The sequence below is a fragment of the Physeter macrocephalus genome, chromosome 7, assembly GCF_002837175.3.
Source record: "Physeter macrocephalus isolate SW-GA chromosome 7, ASM283717v5, whole genome shotgun sequence".
NCBI classification, from domain to species: domain Eukaryota; kingdom Metazoa; phylum Chordata; class Mammalia; order Artiodactyla; family Physeteridae; genus Physeter; species Physeter macrocephalus.
In genome coordinates, this window is record NC_041220.1 from 127,268,157 (window position 1) to 127,291,302 (window position 23,146).

At 42.5% G+C, this 23,146-nt stretch overlaps 1 protein-coding gene across 34 annotated transcripts in view; it reads left to right on the forward strand.

Moving 5' to 3' along the window:
* Positions 1–23,146, forward strand: part of LOC114486617 (uncharacterized) — a 323,771-nt gene that overhangs the window by 167,029 nt on the left and 133,596 nt on the right. For 18 of the 34 annotated variants that reach the window (XR_008617884.1, XR_008617910.1, XR_008617908.1 and 15 more), the window contains one exon: positions 17,491–17,557. The exons of 14 other annotated variants lie outside the window; for them this stretch is intronic. Coding sequence is in view for 2 of the 20 variants with exons in the window: in XM_055086213.1 (XP_054942188.1) it covers positions 17,491–17,557 (67 nt within the window). In the remaining 18 variants the exon portion in view is untranslated. Of the gene's footprint in view, positions 1–10,457; positions 10,868–16,461; positions 16,613–17,490; positions 18,589–23,146 lie in introns of those variants that run through there. 2 more of the 34 variants (XM_055086214.1, XR_008617897.1) reach the window with 2 other exon arrangements.

Sequence of the window (23,146 nt, forward strand, 5' to 3'; positions counted from 1 at the left end):
AGATAGTGAGGGATGTTAGGCTTGGGAGTGACAGGAATCTAATTTACATTTTAGGAGAGTGGATGGTGTAACTGGTGAGAAGTAAACATTTTTGCTATTGCTTCGCTACAGAGGAAATTACGCGAATTCAAAGGAACACAGGCGGGTTGCAGAGGAAAGGAGGGAGATGGGCAGGACCAGGCAGACGTAACACTGCTCATCCTTAGACTTAGCTTAATGTGACTTCCTCAAAGCCCCAAGTAGGTTTCCTCATGGCACACCATCCTTTTAGCTCAATAAATTTATAACAATCTGTAACAGCAATCCATTTATGTGGTAGTTTCTTTTTTTTAAAATGATGGGATTAGTGCCTTTATTTATTTATTTAATTTATTTTTGGCTGCGTTGGGTCTTCGTTGCTGCGTGTGGGCTTTCTGTAGTTGCAGCGAGCAGGGGCTAGTCTTCGTTGTGGTGCGCGGGCTTCTCATTGCGGTGGCTTCTCTTGTTGCAGAGCACGGGCTCTAGGCGCATGGGCTTCAGTAGTTGCGGCATGCAGGCTCAGCAGTTGTGGCTCGCGGGCTCTAGAGCGCAGGCTCAGTAGCTGTGGCGCACGGGCTTAGTTGCTCCACGGCATGTGGGATCTTCCCGGATCAGGGCTCGAACCCGTGTCCCCTGCCTTGGCAGGCGGATTCTTAACCACTGCGCCACCAGGGAAGCCCCTGTGTGGTAGTTTCTTTAACCTCTGTTTTGTCACTGGGGTCAGGAAGTTATTTGTTGTGTAGTATTGAAAGAGGGGAGAGGCAAATATAGAGAATTTTTGAGTGAGTGAATGAATGAGTAAAAGAAGAGGCAAGTGTTCGCAGGTTTCTAGCTTGAGAATCTGGGTAAATGCTGGGCCATTCGCTACCTAGATAACGTATGAGGTGTGAAACATGTTGGGTTTTAAGTGTTTGTGGGTGCAGTTTCTAGCAGGCGTTGTGGAAAAGGAACTGAAACTTATGAGGAAGATTTAAGCTGAAGATACTGATCTGATATGCATTGGGATGTGGGTGTAGCTATATGATAGGCATAAGAGGGCTGGCCCAGGGAGAGCAGGGACGAAGAGAAGAGAGGGGGCTGCCTGGACTGGAACCCTGGGAATCATGAACATTTAAAAGGCAGGCAGGGAGGCGTCTTGAAGGGAATCTGGAAGATGCTTCCTGAAATGTGGAGGAAAAAGTGATGTTACCAGACAGAAGAAAGCATGGTGGTCAAACACTGCCAAGAGGTTTACTGAGATATGAACCAAAAAATGTTCATTAGATTTGTCAACTCGGATCTTGGCAAGAACGGTTCTAACTGTCTGAGCAAAAGCCAGATTATCCTGGGTTGAGGTGGAAGGTAGGGAGAGGAAACGATGAGTATGGATGGCTTTTTCCGGACACTCCTCTGTGAGATTATAGGAACTGTGGGTATGTAGGGTGAGAATATATATGTTGAGAGCAGAGCACTCCTTGAAGGTTTTCCAGCTAAATTAGGACTCAAAAACCTGGGTAGAAGGAGATTATGAAGTGCTCCTGTTATATATTATATCCAGTTTAGGACTGCACCGTTTATGAAAAAGAACCTGGAAATGGTTCTGAGGAGAAGCACACAGATGGTTATTTGATCATAAATAAGACCTTGAAAAAATTAAGTGGGACAACTGTCTTAAATATGAGGAGGGCTGTTACCCAGTAGAGGGACTAAGGGACTATTTGTACTTTATTATCCCCGAGGGGAGACCATGGAAGAGGACTTTGGCTGCAACATGAGGAATTTAATTTAGAAATCAGGATGATGTGACATTGTGATTGAACGTTCCAACAGGTTAGAGAAGTGGCAGTGAACTCTTCTTAGAGGTCTCAGAAATTTGACATTAATAGTTTTGAAATGAGACCTTGAGGAGGTAACGTTGGTGATTCTGACTGAATCCGTTCTGAGAGAGACGAGTTGGCCGATGGCCCTGGCAGCCAGGGGATTGACCCCATGTGTGCTTCCCTGCAGCTGCGGGATGAGCCCCTTGCCAGCTACGTCGAGCTGATTTGACACAGAGCGGTTGTTTGTAAACCCCCGAGGCCCTTTCAGCATCTCAGACCCTGAAGCTGTTCACAGAGCTTCCTGTGGGCTTCAAGTCCAGACCTCAGTAAACTTGAAGAATCCATCTGGTGTTGGCTGAGTCTAGAATTCTGGAATGTAAGATAATTTGGACAAAAGCAGAAGCTAAGTGGAAATCTCAGAGTACTATAAGTCCTTGTGAAGTTGGGAAGCCTCTTATTTTCCCCCTCAAATGGAGCTGAATGGATGGACAGCTTTGTGTGGTTTGTATACTATTGGTCGTCTTGCAGCGCTGCGAGACCCAGGACACTCCCACCACCAATTATATTTTTTTGGTGGGAAAAGAATAGAAACCGACCACACTATCTTCACTCAGTCTCCCGTTTGTTCTCTTAAAAATGTATCCTTGTGTAGGAAACATTTTGTATTCTTTTAGAGGAAGGATTTCACGAAATGTCTTTACAGTGACATTTGTATCGTATTTTAAAGCTTTCATTGGCATTGTGATTATTGTGTCTGTGTGTCTAAAGATCTGTGTGAAAATGGATCGACATAAAGGTTATTCAAGTCTAAACAAGAAAAAAGAGAAACTTTTACTTAATATGTGCTTTGGTATCATGATGGTCCGCAAGTTTAAAATTATGGTCAGCTTAGAAAGGATGTTGATTTTTCTTTTACCTAATATAAATTGTTATTTAACCAGTTATAAACAAGATAAGTAGCTATTTCCATGGCCGATGATGGTTACGTGTTTATCTTTGTACGTGTTTTCTATTCCATCTCCCTTTTTAGATTGGTTATGTGCTTAAATTAGTTACCTTAGGACCTAAAACAGGGGCAATGCACCGGTTACGGCCAGAGTAAAAATCGAGATTGCTGCTGAATAAGATAATTAGCTACTAGCTTAGATTAATTTGCTCGCGGTATAGTCACTTAGCTCATTTATTTTTCTCATTTATTTATTCATTCAGTGGCTACTCTGTGCCAGGAGTCATGCTTTGCACTGGGGACAAATAACACATATCCCATGCTTTCCAGAAGCTTGCAATCTGTTCAAGGGCAACAGGCATATGACAAAAATAAGGGCAGTCATATAGTTAGGACTCTTTGGGTTGCATGGGACAGAGACCCAACTTAAACTATTTTAAGAGAAGTGGGGAATTCATTGGCCTACAGCATCCAGTGAAGCTCTGAACTAAGCATGAAAGACAGGGATGCAGCCAGCTGGCAGCAGTCATTTGGGAACAGCTGGCAGAAGAAATTTCCCCTAGCACTGAATTTCCCTCTTCTACCTCTGTGTTTTTCTTTACAGTGACACCTTCGTTGTCCCTCATTGCAGGCCAGATTCATTCCCCGTGGTGGTGATCTCACTACTGCAACCCTTTTTTTTTTTTTTTTTTTTTTTTATTGCGGTACGCGGGCCTCTCACTGCTGCGGCCCCTCCCGTTGCGGAGCACGGGCTCCGGACGCGCAGGCTCAGCGGCCGTGGCTCACGGGCCCAGCCGCTCCGCGGCACGTGGGATCCTCCCGGACCGGGGCGCGAACCCCTGTCCCCTGCGTCGGCAGGCGGACTCTCAACCGCTGCGCCACCAGGGAAGCCCACTACTGCAACTCTTGACTAGCAGCTTTATGCTTTCCACAAAGGAGAGGGATCAATGAACTTTCAAAGTTGGTTTAAAAAATTCTTGAGAAATTCTCTGATCATACTGGCTTAGACCAGGGGTCCATTTCTGATCAGTCAAGTGTGGCCATTGGGAGAGGGTCATGTAAAAATGTGGTTTCTCTTGAAATAGCTACAGGGATTGAAACGGGGAGGGTAATTCTGGAAGTAGAGTTCCAGAATGCCAAACCGTATGTATCCTAGAATTATAGGTGCCATGATAGAAATATGATCGGATATCAATGAGGGCGTTAAATAGGGCTTATTCCACTTAGGGGAATCAGTCAACTTTTACAGGGAAAATGTGATACTTTAACGTGGCTTTGAGACATATATATTTATTCTTCAAGTAGATGATGGCGTTTGGGTTGGGAGAGTGTGAGGAGGGTATAGGACTGTGAAAAAGGAAGTCTGGAGAGGTAGGTTGGGACCAGAACAGTGAAAATCTTATATTTCATGTTCTGTCCTGTAGACAAATAGTAAAAGATATGTTTTGAAAGAAACACCTAAAAGTTCCTTTAGAATGTTTTCCAGCTGAGGGAAGGAAACCACACATCTCACTGTTTTTCTTCTCAGTATGACTTTAAAAGACCTAATTTTCTTAAGGCTGGCATTTTGAAAGAAGGCTTATGCGTGTGTATTTAAAAGAAGTATATGTGAAATTTTATAGCTTTTTAATAAGGTATATTTGCATATAGACTTTGTAATGTTGGGGAGTACCGTTAAAGATACTAGAAATATGGCCTTGATACAAGTGTCTGACCTTTGGAGGAGAGAGAAGGAATGGGCTAGTGGAAAGTGGGAAAAGCAAGTTAGACTGAGACGGGGGGGTTGGAAAAGATGGGCAGAAGATAAAGATCCAGTATTAAACTGGAAATGGAGGCCACTTGCAGGAAGAAGTGGTTCTAGGAACAGAAAAAATGGTTCCACATGTAGGTAGAAAGTGTGAGTGGTAACAGTAAGGTATATCGGTGTTTCTAAGCCTAGACATTAATTCCAGAATTGTATTATTTGAATCAGTTGAACTTGAGAACTGGAATTGACAGTCCATGGTATTAAATTATTGCATTCTTATTAAGCTTTTTGAGTTAGGGCTTGCAAATATTAATAACTGCCCAATTAATCAGGCAGCAATCATGAAGCCAGGAGCCTTGACTTTTATGTCTTTCAGTGTGGCTGCCGCAGTGTGAAGCACATAGGAACACTGAGCTATTGACTGATTTCTGGTAATTTTGCAAGTACATCTTACAGGGTATAGTACGTATACTTAGCTAAGGTACATTTATATTAACTTCTCGACTGGAAAACTAAATTTAAGTAACCAGGATTTTCTCTAAATAGTGGACTGATTTCTTACCTTTACAATCAGTGCAGTGATTTTAAGACCACTCAAGGCCAATAACATAGTGTGTGATTAGATATTTGTTTTTGGTTTGGGGAAGATTTGCTTAAAGTGGACCAGATTTCAGAATGACAAAACAAGTTTCCCTGGCAAGTTTGGTATCAAACTTTTGTTTTGTTATACTTGATTATGTACTTTGGCTGCATAAACCAAATATATGTTCCAGCCCAATTTGGTCTCTGCTCAGAGCGATTCTCCTTATTTGTCCAAAAGTTTTGGAACTCCTTTTTTTTTTGCACTCAACTCTGAGCATTCAGTCCCCTATGTAGTTCAGGGACAACAGACACCCCAGGAATGTGGGCTTGACTCATGACTTTTATAGTTAAGAAGCAGGACATGCTATTTTAGTCATTTTCAATGGTGGCAAGTTGGATACCAGATGTTTCAAAGGATAAAGTATCCTACTCCTAGGGAACCACGTGCAATGTAGATTTGTTTTCCGACATAGATGAAAGAGAAGTCACTCGGACTTCTATATGCTATAGGTTAAGCAAAATGCTTCCTGTTCATTGTCTATGCTTCCAGTGATCTCATGTCTCTCATGGAAAAGTCTTTAGCATAGTCTATATTTTGCCTGAGAGAAAAGCGGCTCTAGAATCTCAGGTTATATCCTATGGAAATGGAAAAACAACCCAGTCTTTCCCTCCTGCTGTAGGGAAACCCTGTTCTTCCCTAGTACGTTTTTATTCCTGGCGTGTCTTCTTTTTCACTCATAGAACACCTCCCTCCTGACACCTCTGTTCACCAAATGTGTAGAGGTTTTTTTTCCCCACAACAAGTGATTGCCTGTGACACCAGCTGGGTGTCCTACAATTTAAGTCAATTCTGACACTCTCTCCCCGGAGACAGTGTCACATCCCACAGGTTAAAGGCCCAGTCCCACAGGATTGACCTACCCCCTTCACACCATCAGATGCCAGTCGCAAACTCAAGTTACCGCCTGTTCATCTGACCAGCTGGCTAGAGATCGGCGGTTCCAATGACCCTCTCCTTGGGTTGGACTAATTTGTTAGAGTGGCTCATAGAACTCAGGGAAACACATTTACCAGTTTATTAAAGGATATGATAAGGGATACAGAGAAACAGCCAGATGAAGAGGTATATAGGGCAAGGTCTGGGAGGGTCCCTAGCATAGGAGCTTCTGTCCTGTGCAGTTAGGGTGAGTTGCCCTTCCAGCGCGATGAGTTCACCAACCTGGAAACTCTCTGAACCTCGTGCATTTGGGACCTTATGGACGCTTCACCCAGGCATGGCTGAGCATTAACTCTATTTTCAGCCCTTCTCCCATCTCAAGAGAATGTGGGGCGTGGCTGAAGATTCCAAGCTTCTAATCATGGCTTCGTCTTTCCTGTGAGCAGCTCCCATCCAGGAGCCCATCCAGAGTTGCCACATTAGAACAGAAGACACTTCTATCCCCCCAGCAAATTACAAGGGTTTCAGGAGCCCTGTGTCAGAAACCAAGGTCAAAGACCAAATATTAGAACAAAAGATGTTCCCGGTCTCTAATCACTTAAGAAATTACAAGGGTTTCAGGAGCTCTGTGCCAGGAACCTGGGCAGAGACCAATATACATATTTTCTATTATCTCACACTTATTCACAGCTCATGGGTTCGACTGTTTGACATAGGGACATGCCGAGTCAAAAATAATTTTCACAAAAGAGAATTGCATTATGTGCTTAATTTACAAAACTATTTCGGTGAATCATACAGTTAAGGCAAAAAACAATCTTTTTGGCATGAATTCCTTCTGCATTTGTTAAATGGTTTTCTCAGTATTCCTGTTGGTTATATGAATCATGGGATTCCCAATTATTTGATATTTGTGGAGTATGAAGTTTAATGTATTCAGACTTGAGAAAAGTCATCCAACAAGTGAGTCACAGGGGAGAAATATCCAATACCAATATGCTATTTCCCCTAAATTCTGACTAAGAAAAAATAAATATGTGTTTACCATTTTTTCAATTATTTTAACAAAGGGCCATAATGACACACTAATTGAATATGAATACTAGAGTTGGATAGTTTCTAGAAATTCTCTGGTCCAAGTCGTTAATTTTCAGATGAGAAGAGCAGAACTAGTGAGTTGACCTTATATGTGCCTATTCATTTGCCCAGGGATGTCAGCCACTCATATGTCAGAGAAGTCCCGTGACAGCCCCTCACCAGACTCATGGCCGCAAACACCGTCATCTGCACGCTGGGTGTTGTCACGTGCCAGACACCACACGTGTCTTATTTCATCCTTGCGATAATCCAACGAGGTCCTTAACACTATTATCTCAGTTTAATAGGAAAAGAGAAGGAAAGAGAGAGAGAGAAAGGAGAGTTAGAGGGGTGAATTCACTTCCTCCATTAAATGATGAAAGAGCTTTGGACCCTGGTCTCCCTGACTTCAAAATCCTGCTCTGTTGTCAACCATTCCACCATTAAATAATGGTGCTATGGTGAACCAGTTGTCAAGTATGGAAGGTTTAAAGCAACTGTGTGACAAGATCAATGCAGAATTTTTGGTAGAATGGTCTAAACTGGGTGTGTGATTCTGGAGGGGAAGAGACTATTTTCATGTGTGCTGGAGTTCCTTCGAGTGGAGAATGTAGCCTATCTCCTACTTTATTAAGTGCGTTCTCTAATTATCCTGATGCCTGTCCTCAGTCTTTCTCACTCTCCTCCCTGCTGTCAACCCAGGTTTAGAAGGAAGATGGAAGGGATAAGCAGATGAATAAAAATAAGCAGGAAGGGCTTCCCTGGAGGCGCAGTGGTCGAGAGTCCGCCTGCCGATGCAGGGGACACGGGTTCGTGCCCCGGTCCGGGAAGATCCCACGTGCCGCGGAGCGGCTGGGCCCGTGAGCCATGGCCGCTGAGCCTGCGCGTCCGGAGCCTGTGCTCCGCAACGGGAGAGGCCACGGCAGTGAGAGGCCCGCGTACCGCAAAAAAAAAAAAAAAAAAAAAAGCAGGAAACGTTGCACTGATTCATTCTATAAATAGTTATTGAGTAAATACATGTGCCAGATACTCTTCCTCTTCCTGAACTCATAAAGCTTACATTTGTGTGTGTGTGTGTGTGTGTGTAGGATGCATATAAACAAGGAACTTTATTTGACTGTAAATAACTTTTCCTAGGAGTAGCTCCTCATATGAATGAACACGTTTGGGGAATACGGATTAATATTTAGATTTATTTAAAACTTTTTTTTCCAGTAAGTTTCTAATGCTAAGTTCCAAGGCTGAACTTTTTTTTTTTTTTTTAATAAATTTATTTATTTATTTTTGGCTGTGTTGGGTCTTCGTTTCTGTGCAAGGGCTTTCTCCAGTTGCGGAGAGCGGAGGCCACTCTTCGCGGTGCGCGGGCCTCTCACTGTCGTGGCCTGTCTCGTTGCGGAGCGCAGGCTCAGTAGCTGTGGCTCACGGGCCCAGTTGCTCCGTGACATGTGGGATCTTCCCGGACCGGGGCTCGAACCCGCGTCCCCTGCATCGGCAGGCGGACTCTCAACCACTGCGCCACCAGGGAAGCCCCAAGGCTGAACTTTTGATCCTGACGTTATTGGTGCTGATCTCTGATCTCTTAATTGATCAAAGGCCTTGCAGTATTGAAATGGCTGTTCTCAAAAAATTGTTTTCAAAGCTCTCTGAAGCTCCACGGACAGTTCATTTTTGTATATGTTGTACCTGTTTGCTGAAAAATCCATCCTGTAGATGGCTAAAAACTCCAGGGTATAGACTGGGTGAGAAAAGTGAAATAGGATGTGGTATGAGAGTAACTGGCAAAGCATGGGAGAGGCAGTTTTTCCTCTTTCCCCTAGTTTTTCTTCTGCTTGGGAATAAATATGCAGGAAACTCTTAAGTCGATGGCAGCTTTAGCTTTTTTTCTTTCCTTTTTCTTTTTAAAGCTTCGGAGATATTTATAAAACACAAACAAACTGCATCTGGAAACATTTCGAGCTAAGGCACTGTAAAAAATGTGTTGGATGATATATTGGGAGGAGAGTTGGTTTAAAGGAACACTAAAACTCAAAGTGAGATAGTTTATGTCTCTGTTGTATGTCTGGAGGAAAGAAGTCCAATGGTATTAGCAAGGCTGTGCTCTATGAAGCCTTTAGGGATCTAGGTGCCTCCTAGCTTGATATTTCACCACCTGCTTAAGCTTCAACCATCATGCCACTCTTCAGGTAGCAGGTGGAAGGAGAAGGAAGGAGAGAAGCCCATTCTCTCCCTTTAAGGATATTTATCATAAGTCCCACACGTTACTTCTGTTAAGATCCCTCAGGCCAGAATTTAAACAAATGGCTATACCTAAATGCCAAGTGGCTGGGAAAAAGAGTCTTTATTCCAGGTGACCAAATGCCCAGCTAACTCAGGAATTCTATGACTATAGAAAACAAAAGGATAGCAAGGGATAACTGTAGTCAGTTAACTGTACAGATAACTGTACCAGTTTCTGCCACAGATGCCTCTCACTCTTTTCTCTGCCCCAAGTTCCACACGTCTATCATTTAAAATCCAGAATGAGCATGCCTTCAATGAAATCTGTTCTTTCCCTATTGTTTCTGAGATGCAAAACACCTTTTAATGCCCTGAGACACACTGTGGGCCGAGGCTGCTATTAGAAAAAGGGAATAGCAAATGGCTTTGCAGCTTGCTCTGGGCCCACTAAAATTTCACAGAAACAGTAGCGTCATCTCTGCATGACCCGCTCTTTTCAGAAGGATGCCTTTAAAGTTGCAAAACAATTCAGGTTCCTTCAGGCACCTGGAACCCTGGTGCGCCATTGCCTGACTCACTTCCGATTGAGAAACAGTTGGGACCTGGGACCAAAACTCCTGCTGCCTGACCTCCGGAGGATTTTCCTTTTTGGAGTTTTAATAGGTGTCATCAGCCCAGTAGGGGAGACTCTTGGCAAACCTGAGGCTTTCTCCTTCCAGAAGCTCACTGATACTGCCTCTGTGAAAGGGCCAAATTTGTCAGTGGGAAAAGAATTTTACGAAGTATCATGAAGTAAACTGTTTTGCCATGCTCTGAATATTGACCCTTAGTAATAAAAGCTTCTTACATTTTCAAACATGGCACTGAATCATCTCTTTAAATAATTAACAAGTAGGGAGACAAGATGCAGGAATTCACTTAGCTCTTTGAAAAAGAAAACTTTAGTGGACTTAGGTACACTGGGAAAAAGTGAATCAAATAGAGGTGCATTCAAGTTAAATACTGGGATTATTTTTATAAAGGTTTTCTATGTGTCTGCCCACACAGAGGAGATTTATTCTCAGGCATTTTTCAAGTTAAATATTTGTTACCTTTAGAGAGTAACCCTGTTCTCCGATTATTTTTTTTTCTCAGTCTCTTCCCTCGTCCACTTTAAAAATGATCCAAACGTTCCGCTCACTGAGTGCGGGAAGGCACAGAGCAGGAGGGAAAGAATGACAGAAACTCAGTGAAGGCATCAGAGACTCCTGCCAAGAAACATTTTGAAGAGGCTAATAATGCTCAAACGTTAATAATGCCTTTACCTTGAAGACATCCAGCTACTGTGTGGCGCTTAAATTATCCATCTAGAAGCAGCAATTCAAAGTTTAATTGTCTACTCGTAATACACAGAACTATTTGTCTGGACCAAGTTCATTCGCAGATGTTGGTCAGTTTTCTGAGTTTTAAAAAGTGTTACTCATTATCCCATGTGGAGCCTCTGTTCCTTGTCCTTTCCAGCCATAGTTATATTGGTTTCCACATTCAGAACTGTGACAGCATTCCAGCAGAATAGCCAAAGTTGTTTTTACGGTCTTTCTTTGACGGAGAAGAAAAGAAAACATATTGGGTTAAGTATGAGAGAATTCTCTTTCTCCTAAATTTCCTCCCAACAAAAAGAAACAAAATAAAGAAACAAAGGAACTAGAAAATAAATGTGTGTCTGGAATCCGAAGGGTACACTTCCTCATAATATACCTGTTTCGGTAAAAGCTTGCACGGGAAACGCTTGCCTGTTCCTCAAATGTCATAGCTTTCCTTTGGTCTCTCTTGGTGGATCCAATTTCTCAGCAGTACGATGTATTCCTTGTTGTTTCTAGTATTTTCAATGGACAGGAATCATCTGGTACATAATCCCTGGCTGGGCTGGAGGCTGAGCACAGCTGGCCACAGCTGTGCTGGAGTAGCCTGAGAACTGAACTGTTCATATAAGGTGGTTTAAGAAGGTATTTGCAAGTGGAGCAGACGGCGGGCTCTGGGCCAGTCTCAGCTGCCGCGGGGGGTCAGCCTTCCGAGGGCATGACACCGGTCGTTGGCGGTCACAGAGATGGAGCTGAACAGAAAGTGGAGCGTTCACTGCCCTGAAGGCCGGTGTCATCGCTGACTCTCTACCTCTCTGGGGTCAAGTCGACGTGCCTCGTAGAGTGAAAGGCCACGCCCTTTTCATTCCCGCCTTTTAAGGCTTTTCGCCACAGATCCCTCGTCGGAGAAATCTTAGCAGGGGCACTGCATTTTCTCTAATATTTGAGCGTGTATTTATAGGGACTCTTTAAATAATTTGTGTGTGATTGATTCTGAAAAGCATGTAATGTCTTGTTCGGGGAGCGCTCGGCCTCAGAGGATGCAAACTCGTGCTAAATTGTCACTCTGGGGCAGCGGTAGGTCAGGAATTATTAAGATGAACAGGACAGAGAGCAGTGAATTGGCAGGAGGGGCTTGGTTTGGTTTGGTTTTAGGCAGGCAAGGGAAGGAGCTTGAATCCACAGAGGAAGATAGCCCTGGATGTCAGAGATTAGAATGGGAAAAGGTCAAATCCAGAGAAGAATCATCAATAGCAAGAATGTTTCATTCCTGAGATATCAGAATAGGTGGGGTCCAGGCTCTAGAAGATGTCGGGGTGTAGCACGGAGGAGACAAGCTTTTGGCAAAACGGAGGATGTTTTCACTTTCCTTTTATGGACCTCTGACTACGTGTGGGTGCTTGTCGCCAAAGCGAGACCTGTGGGCTGTCCCCTCCTAATTTAGCAACGCCAGAGGTAGTCAACCTTCCGGGAAGGACCTACACACATCTGTCTGAAGTTGGTCATGGCTTTGTGACCATCACTTATTTTGAAAGTTCACTGCCAAATGAAGTGACTTTGGAACTTTACTTAAAATTCTCTCCCAGTATAAGCAGGGGATAATTTAAAATCATTTCCCATATTCTAAGACGTAGCGAAATTGTCACCTTACCCACTGTTTCTTCGGGGATTGAATAAGAAAGCTTTAGAGTAAAAATGAAAGACCTAAATTTTGGAGCACTTTCCATTAAGTTTAATGTCTTCTGTGGTATTGTAACACAGCATTTTCCTGAGACAGCTAAATAAATCATGCAGAATTGGCACCTAAAAGAAAATAGTAACAGGATATTGTAGTTAAGGAAAAAAGTCATGAAGATAAAGTTTGCCTAAGGTTGAAATTTCTTGGTGACATTAATGAAGATAGTGCAGCGTCAGCGATGTCTCTTAAAGCAAATCGGTAGGGCTGGACTATGCTGTTTGTGTGTGTTGGGAGGGTGGGGACCAGTCCTCTCTCTCTCCCTCTCTTTCTCGCATGTGTCTTTATCCGTATTTTCAGGGCTGTTGGCAAATGAGTGCAATGAGTATGAACTTGCTCTGTGGCTCTGGGGGCCCAAGGAAAGGGTTAGCAATCCAGGCCCAACTTTTGGCATCTTTCCTGACGAGGTCAAAGCCAACAGGGATAAGAGCCAAGGCTACCTCTCCCGTCTCAAGGGCTGCCAGGAGGGTCGAGGGCCTCAGGTAGCTCAGGCCAAGAATTTCCTCTCCGTGTCTGTCATGTACATGGCGTATAGTTAAATGGTGTGGGCTGGCCATGCTCTCCCCTGGGCAACACTGTTTTTAATTGCTTCACCGCACTTAACCCTCCGTCTCCACTCAAAGAACAATTTAACCTTCTTTTTGAGTTCCTGCCACAAAAAGGAGAGTTTCATGCATTTTTAGAAGGGAGTACTCACTGAGTGCTTTTTGTGTACCTGGTACCAAACTCTGAGCTGTGGCAGTAGGAAGAGTTTATTTTTTATTTTTTTATTGAAGTAGAATTGATTTACAATGTTGTATTAGTTTCAGATGTGCAGCAAAGTGAGTCAGTTTTATATATATATATATATATATATATATATATATATGTATTCTAGGAAGAGTTTAAAGACATTATCCTTACCCAGTGAATGTCCTTACCCATATGGTAACAAAAAGGTATTGCAGCACTGTAAGAGGGCGTGGAGGCAGTAACTGCCATAGAGCTAGAGCTGGGAAAATTATAAAGACAAGTTTTATGAGAATCAAACACTTTACAGACCAAATTTTCATGGACTCGGGTGCCTGTTTTATTCTATGCACCTTTCCTAATAGTGCTGTAAGCCTTAGGGATGCAGGCATGGGTTAACATACATACTTATTCCTTTCCTACAGTTGTTTTCTCTTAATTTCATGAGGACACCAAAACTAGTGGGAAAAGGCCAATGAGGAAATCCTTGGGGGAAAAATACCCCACACATAATACTTGCATTTCTGAGGAGAAAACCCAAAGGGAAAAAGGTACTCAATACACAGGATGCTGGCAAAATATTTTACCAGGATGTAGTTTTGACTAGGTTACTATTTCCGCTGCGATAGAACGTGTTTTACTTTAAAAAAATTATCTCTTGATCTCCTTTATACACTCTCCATTATGGCCCCTTATGTAGAAATATGTACTACATGCTATTCTGCATTCATTTTAGGCTGGTTTGGAGAATTTCAGGGAGAACACATGCATTTCTCCGACCAGGCTTAGCTGCTGACATCATAGAAATTCTTTTTTTTTGCTCCCAGATGTGAGTTCGAAGGCTAGAACCCTGACTGTTCACACGTGACTAGCTTTCATGGCCCAAATAGTCCCTAGAAACGAAAGAAATGCATTTCCATAGTCACATGAATCAAACAGGGGACTTGGTTTTATTCCTTACTTGGGGACCACTTGACAGTTTTTTTCGTTCTGAGTGATGTGGTTTCTATGTAGTCCCAGTGCATTCATTTTCCATCCTCACTTTCCTTCCTCCCAAAGTATAAAAGGAACATGACAAAATGATCTGACACTTGCTATGGATAACAAGATTCTCTCTATGTATCTTTGCCATAGAAAGGCCCACTGAAGAATTAGGCCTGGTGTATTTTTGTCATTTCGAGCAATTCTGTTGAATGGCCCTTAGCTTTGGTTTTGGCTTTATAACGTAATGCATAGCCAAGGCGTCAATATGGCGATGGTGCGGAGTCCAGATATCATTCTGCCTTAATGACTCTAACATGGTGTGAATGTGGAAACCAGAAAGTTCATTTCTGAAGGCTGAAAGCAGCAGAGAACAGATGAGGGTAACAGAGCAAAGCTTACTTCCAGCCTTGGCTACTTCTGGCAGGACATTCTTCTCTCATTACTTCATACGGACCAGATAGGAAGCAAGGTGTCCTGCAGATACGATTCTTGCTAATCAGAAGAGCAGGAGATCTGCTTACACAGTTAGTGTAACCACACATCACCTGTTATTAAAGACTTGCTGGCCATGTTCAGCTCTGTGGATTGCAGAACTTCTCAAACTTCCCCGTATCTGCAAATCTTTGGAGATTTAGTGGGTCTAAGGTGGAGCCCAGCTATTCTGCAAATTTCAAAAGCTCCCAGGAGCTGTTGATTCTGCTGGTCTGGGGACCACGCTTGGGTACCAAGGCACCAGGGCATGATGCTGAAGTGGCCCAGATGTCAGGTCTAATAACAACACCAACAGGTTAATTTATCTCTTATCCCTGAATCAACCGCACTCTTAGTGAACCTCCTTTTAAATACTTGCTGTTGGTCAAGAAGAGGATCTGGTGTTGACAGAAGGATGACAGGCCTAGGGCTAGAGGACGTATGGAATGGTCTCGGGGTACTGGGGGAGCCCTCATACTCCCATTCTCCTGTGATTCCTTAAGCTCTACCTGATAGAGAGTCATTTGTATTAACAAATAATACCTTTAAAATGTTAGATCTTCGTTTAAATTAGTTTCACTAGCTGGTTTACTGCTAACTGGAAACTGCTGATGGGAGAGATCGGTCATTGAGGAAAACCTGGGATAAGGATAGGAGTTTAAAGACTTGTGCAGGAAAAACACTCCTGTGTGTTTCCTTTACTCTCACCTTACTCTCACACTTCACTTTATTTCTGACACTTCTGGTCACAAAATATGTGGAGTTTTTCCCCCCGACACCAAGCAATTCTCTGACACCAGTAGAGTGTCCTATAATTTAACTTAGTTCTGACCCTATCTACCTGGGGATACTGTCAGATCCCAGAGGGTCTGTGGGACTCAATCCCACAAGACTGGCCTCCCCCGACTTCAGATGCCAACCGCAAGTCTTCTGACTGACCAACTGTAAGTCAGGGTTCCCATGACCCCCTTCTTGGGTTTGAGAGTTTGCTAGAATGGCTCACAGAACTCAAGGAAACATATACATTTATTGATTTATTATAGAAGGATATGCTAAAAGATACAGATGGGCATCCAGATGGAAGAGATGCATAGTGCAAGTTATGAGGGAGGAAAGCTCGGAGCTTCCGTGACCTCACTGGGGCACCATCCTCCTGGTCCTCCGTGTGTTCAGCAATCTGGAAGCTCTCTGAACTCCATCCTTTGGGGATTTTTATGGAGGCTTCCTCACGTAGGCATGATCGATCATTAATTCAGCTTCCAGTCCCTTACCCTCTCCTGAAGGATGGGTGGTGGGTGTGCAGCTTCCAAGCTTCTAATAAGCACGGCTTAGTCTTTCTGGTAACCAGTTCCCATCTGGAAGCTATCTAATCACCTCATTAGAACAAAAGACACTCGTATCGCCCAAGAAATTCCAAGGGATTTTGGAGCTCTGTTCCAGGAACTAAAGGAAGAGACAAATATATGTAGACCAATATTTATAGAAATGTGTATACACACACACACACACACACACACACACACACACACACATACACATACACACATTCTCTATTATTTCACAGAACTGGAACAAATGAGGAAAGGTAGTTTTGGAGTATGTGGCATTTCAGAAAATAATTGATCTGTAAGGGGCAAAGGACAGTCCAGGAGAGAATAGGAGTGTGTGCTGGTTGGTCTGGTGAGGACTGGGGCGTCCCGGGGGCCCAGTTTGGGTGGCTAGTCCTGGAACAAATGGATGACATCACCAATGACCAGCTCAAAATGCACATTCCACTGATCGTGAACCAATTGTATCATCTTCCTTTACAGGAAACAGCCTAAATTAAAAACAAAACAAAAACTCCCTGAAGGAAACATTCTCCACCTTTTATTTTCAGATGTATTTCTCCCAGTTTGGCTACAAAGAAAAGATTTCTCACAGTGTTTATACCTGCTAGGAAATTGGGAATTCCAGAAATCTCACAGGGTCCAGATCAGTTTTCTTTCCAAATCTGGGATGCAACACTCTCTTCTGAATGACAAAGAGAGGTCAGTTATCAGATTTGTGCATTTATACTGGTTTTATGTCAGTGGTACCAGTGTGACTTGAATGCTTGTGAAGAATGCAGTTTCCTAGAAACTGCATTTAAGAAAAACACTTAAAAATATTTTGACCATTGTATGGTTGGGATTTTTAGCCTCAATGGATCTGGTGTACTTAACGGGCATGGAATTATTCCAATTGCACCGTAATCTCAAATAAGCTAATTTTTTTTTTTTTTTTTTTTTTTTTTTTTACAGCAAATTGTGAGAATGAGAAGCTTGGAAGGGATGGTAGGGAAATGATAGGTGCTATGTGCCTCTTTATTGTAACTTATTATGTTTAATCATTATAATTACACTAGTGCATAACTCCCTTAGGGTCAAAGACTAATGGAATAAGAATTAGGAAATCAGGACCCTGATTACTATCTGAATTTCTACCATTTAATTACATCAGCTATATCACAAAACATTATCTAATGCTTGGTGAACATGGTCCATGATCCTTAGTAGCTGTGTTTTAATAATAAAGATTTAAAAGTAACAGTTACCATTTATTGAAGATAAACTATATGGCTAGTACTACTTTAGGTACATTACAATCTTAGCTCATTTACGACTTTCTTAATAACCTTTTTTCTGTAAAATGATGATAATGTTGGCCATTGGTTATAGCCTGCATGTATGTAATGCTTTATATTTTTAAGAGACCTTCTCTATATATTTTCATTAACCTATTCAGTTCTTCATGAAGTAGTTCTAATTCCCTGATACAAAATTTTGCTGAGATTTCATAGAGAATCTTGACTGTGAATCAAAACCTCTTTGCATCTGGGGTGGAGAGAAAAGTGGAGATAGCATTGCTTTTTCTGTTCCAATTCCAGCTGTGAAGAGTGAGACAGGGGTGTCTGTGTGGAGTCATTGGGCTGAAGATTTTCATCTACAAACCAGGTATTTGGGTTTCCTTCCACATTTTCCCCATTTCTGCTCTGCCTGTGGACTTAAGTTTCACCCTCTCTATGGTACTTTTTTTCTTTCGTTTTGTCTTTTTTAATTTGTTCAAGTCATGTTGGTTTAGATCTTCTGGTAGTTGGCTTAGCTTGACACTGACTTTGACCAGCTTTTAAAAACTCTCCTAATATTGAAGACAAATGCAGTCACCATTTAGATGATAAATGGCAGCATGTTTCACATAAGGAGGCCTGGTAGATATCCCTTATTGAGAATTTAATAAAATTACCTGTAATCATATTGGCAGAGCAATTTCTTAAGGCCATCTGCTTATTTATTAAAATGATTTTTAAAAATATACCGAACTAGATACTTGTCTAGTAGCATTTCACCTGTATTGGACTATTTTTTAACTCTAAGGTATATTTTATATTACCTGTATATCCCATCCCATTATCATCCTAGGATAGGATCCCCCAGAGTAAAGGTACCTTTTTTACTAAATCACCCTGCTCATCTTTCTATGGGCCGTGAGTTATCCTTCTACACATAAATGGCAAGGTAGCATTGCTTATATGCTACCCTCTGTCCTTGTGAGATGCCTGAACCTCCTCTTTCAATATTTTCCTGAAGTTTTTCTTTCATAAGGGATAATACCAAGAATTGTAAGCTTCCTGGTAGGCTAATAATCTGGTGCTATTTAAACCAATTATCTGTCCATCATTTATTTCATGGGTTGAGAAGAACCAGATTACGCTTTAATGAAAGTTGTACTAAATGCTATGTGGCATCCTGGAGATCTTGGAATAGTTAATGAGTATTAGTGGAAAAACTGGTGATTCGAATAAAGTCTGCGGTTTGGTTAATAGTGTTTTACTGATGTCCATCTCTCAGCATTGACAAATGTACCACAGTTCTGCCAATGTTAACGTTCGGGGAAACAGGGTGAAGCTTACAAAGGAATTCTCTACTCTTTTTGTGATTTTTCTGTAAATCTAAAATTATTCCAAAATAAAACAAATATTTTAACAATCCCAGCCCTCAAATTGTATGCCTTTTCTTTATCTTCAAAATAAATTTATTATATGTTTTGAACACAACATAACATTTTAACATCCTTGGAATTTTATTTTATTTCACAGTTTGTCATGCATTAAGAGAGAATATTCACCAATGCCACTCATTAAATAAAGGAGTAGCTTACATGAATAGAATGGTAAAGTCTGGGATAGGGAGGGTGGGAGGGAGGGAGACGCAAGAGGGAAGAGATATGGGAACATATGTATATGTATAACTGATTCACTTTGTTGTGAAGGAGGAACTAACACACTATTGTAAAACAGTTATACTCCAATAAAGATGTTAAAAAAAAATACCTATAAAAGCTTTCCCCCCACCCCTGGATTATGTCAGCTAAACATTTGCGACATCTTGGCTTTTCTTACTCTAGTTTTCTTTTGCGTGATGTTCCAACATCTCAGAAAATGTACTAAAGAACTGAACCCAGATAATAGATGAAAAGTTTAAGATATGGCTTACATATGGAGGAGATTTTAGACAATTTTAAAAACGTGTGAAAACATGGGTTCCAGACGAAGAACACTAGTAGACAAGGTCCCTAGTAATTGACGATATTTCTAGGTTGAGGTAATGTGCTGCCCAGCATCTGCATCACTGGTACATGCTGAGAGGTTAGGAAATTTTGGAACTGTATAAATTGGGGTTCACAATTTTATTTTGTCTTCCTACAAAAAATGTGTTTCCTGATTGGCTCAAGATGATAATTATGGGACTTCAGACTTTAACTAACAGATGACTCAGATATTTATTTTGGTGCAGGAGATTCTGAGGTCCTTAAAGCCCACCCGCGGGGGAAGTCTCTTACTGAAGACAGAGCCCATACGGAAAACACCGAGTCACAGGTGTAGAGAGATCCAGCACTGGTTTTTGTCCTTGGAGACAAATCTCTTCCCACATAGTGGAGAGTTGTAACTAGACACACAAAGACAGGAGAACTCCTAACCTCGGCAGACATAACCAACCATAACACTGTCACTGTGTAAGAGGGGAAGAGGTGTTCTCGAGCCAGGCTGTCCTGGATGCAGCCGTCATTGTGGTAGGAACTCACCCAGTGACCTCTCTGCATGTTTAACCTTTCCTGCCACATAATCTATTTCATGACCAAGGATATAAACTAGAATGACTGACAGGAGAAATTATGAAATCTGTAATTAACATTAGGCATTTTTCTATCGTGAGTAAGGATTTTTGGGTCAAAAAGAACTGGGTTTTTATCCTAGCTCTACCATTTGCCCTCTCTAGGACCTTGGACAAGTTACTTACCCATTTGAGCTTCAGTTTCCTTGCTTCTAAATTGCAGATAACAATAATTATTTTATCGGATTGTTTTGTGGGCTACGAGAGCAAAGTGCCAAGGCCAGCACATGGCACCAAAGAACCCGTTGTGCGTTCATTCTCCCCACCCGCTCTGAGCTCTCTGTGGTATAACTGAGGAACATGAAGGGCTTCGTGTGCACACGGACACACGCGTGTGCACATATAGACAGCTTCCCCAGGCTTTGGCCGTATGTGGCGTTCCCATGCCATTGCTGATTTTCTCTGAGCCCGTATTCGTATTCATTCTCCTCCTCCTCCCGCTTCCTTCTTCCTTCTGTCACCAATACCTTCCTTTGCTCCTTGTTCTTTCTGTCTCTTCCTCCCTTCCCCCTCCCACCCCAACACTTTCCTTCCGTCCTGCTCCCCGCTCTCCTCTCTTTCTCCCATTCCTCCTCCCAGGGTTTTCAGACTTCTTAACAACAGGTACGATGGGGAATGTTCACACCTATAAAGGACCTAGGATTAAACCTCAATGCTTAATTGCACTGTTGAAAATTCGAGGCATTTCTTTTTTTTATAAAAAAAAGCTGCCTAATACTGCGTTAGAAGCAAACTTAGTCCTAAAGCAGCCCCCTGACTGTAAGTAACACAAAAGCAAACAATGCTGCCCCTCCAACCAGAATGGCCATTCAAAAGAGGAGGATGTTTGAAAAAGAGTGTGTATGTTCCTGGATCACTTTGCTGTACACCTGAAGCTAATACAATGTTGCAATTTAACTAAAACATAAATGTTAAAAAATGGTTAAAGAAACAACAAAATAGGAGGATGTCGTGTCATTACTACCTGTAGAAAGACCACACCACCCCCTCTGTGGCCACATGCTGGACTGTGTTCAGAAAGAGTACGGTACTTGATGACCTTGATCAGGTTTTTATTTTTATTTTCCCACATAGCTAAGGGTGTCCTAATCTCAGTCTTAGGAGAATGAGGCAAGTTTTCTGAAATATTCTTATCCTCTGATTTTTCTGAAGGCTTCCATGATCCTCATTTCAATTTTTAGTTAATTTTTTATTACAAAACAAATACCCCTCCCTCCCAATCTCCAAAACTAAACCATAAAGGAGATTATTACAGGGTTAGGACGAGGTCATTTAGAGGAGAAAGCCCCGTGTATAGAAGGGGAGAGGGCTTGGTGCAAGGGGTCTCGTTTATGGGGTGACCAGCTGACCCAGGTCTGAAGGCACTTTTCGGACTATGCAGTCTTAACTTCTGCAGGGCTTTTAAAATCCCTGATGTGTTCTGAGCTCACAAAACTCTGACATTTATTTGTTAGAAAAATCTTTAGTTCAAAAGAGCTCAACTTATTCTCCAATTTCTGAAATTGACTGCAGCGTGACCTCTGGTTAGAAGCTGTTGCCCCAGTTGTGGATGTCTCTTAGGTCTTCAAGGAGCAGGTCCCAGATGTTTGATGAGGGCTGAACGATTGATGCCTGCTTCTTGGTGCATATGTCAAAATGTTAAAATATTATCAAGTGTTAGGTGCAAAATTGCTCTTTAAGATCCTTACAGATAATACAAATAGAGAAATTCGGCCATTCGGGTGAGTAAAAATGTAGACTATCTATACTTGTAAAATAGTTGACTTTACATCCAAGAAAAGATAGAAGTGTTTTCAATAAGCTGGTGAATGCAGAGGGAGAAAGTGCCTGTTTAGCAGAGGTAGGGAAAGTAGCAAATTACCAGGAAGGGCGTGCTTCCAGTGCTAAAATGAGAAGTGGGTTAACTTCTCTGAGAACAGAGGGCATGGTGGCATGGATTGTGACTTGGGGGAAAGCTCAGGGAGAGTGGGGACTCTGTCTAGATGGAAAGGGGACCGACGGTGGGAAGGAAAGGAACTACCTTTTGTTTTCTGATATCATTTGTCAGGCCCTTTGTGATGAATATGGAGATTGGATGCCTAGATCCCCTTCGACTGAGAGTCTGTGGCCCAGCCACTGGGAGAGCTGGTCACAGGCAGCCGTCAGGGATTTCCTCAGCTGCACAGAGCCTCCTTGCCTAAGGTCACGCCCTTCCCAGAGTGGCCGGCACCCTGGGAAGCACCCTGATCAAGCATCAGGTATAAAAGTCCAGCCATTTCGGCCTAACCTGGGGAAATTCCAACGGCTCATTTTAGCTCTAAAGCTCCCTGTGGGGTCAGCTGAAGCTGTTGGTCTGCATCAAAGCTCAAATTTCCCTACGTCTATGAGTCTATTTCTGTTTTGTAAATGAGTTCATTTGTATCATTTCTTTTTAGATTCCACATATAAGGGATATCACACTATATTTCTCTTTCCCTGTCTGACTTCCTGCAGTATGACAATCTCTAGGTCCATGCATGTTCCTGCAGACGGCATTATTTCATTCTTTTTTTTTTTTTTTTTTTTTGCGGTACGCGGGCCTCTCACTGCTGTGGCCTCTCCCGATGCGGAGCACAGGCTCCGGACGCGCAGGCTCAGCGGCCACGGCTCACGGGCCCAGCCGCTCCGCGGCATGTGGGATCTTCCCGGACCGGGGCACGAACCCGTGTCCCCCGCATCGGCAGGCGGACTCTCAACCACTGCGCCACCAGGGAAGCCCTATTTCATTCTTTTTAATGGCCGAGTAATATTCCATTGCCTAACCAACGAGGACTTACTGTATAGGACAGGGAACTTTGCTCAATGTTATGTGGCAGCCTGGATGGGAGGGGAGTTTGGGGGAAAATGGATACATGTATATGTATGGCTGAGTCACTTTGCTGTGCACCTGAAACTATCACAACATTGTTCAATATAAAATAAAGAGTTAAAAAAAAAAAAAAGCTCAAATTTCCCTCTGCGCAATCCTGCTTCCTTCCTCCCCCCACCCCCTGCCATAGGTGCCGATCCTAAGAGCACTCTCCAATAAATGTTCTACACTCTGACTCCATCTCAGAGCCTGCTTCTTGGAGACCCCACCTGTGACACTCTTTCAGTATTCTATGTTATTTAATCTTCCTAATAACTCCCCGAGGTTGATATTTTTAGCTGTAATATATAGGTGAGAGGTTAAGACTTAGGTGAAATAACTCACCAGAAGTCACACATCCTGGCATCCACATTTTGGTCTTTTAATCACAATATCCATGCTCTTTTCAGTGTATCGTGTTCCCTGCTAAAAGGATTAGCAGTAAACACACAGCTTCAGGCATGTACAGTAAAGATTGGATAATTACTTGTGTGCCCTCATTTAGT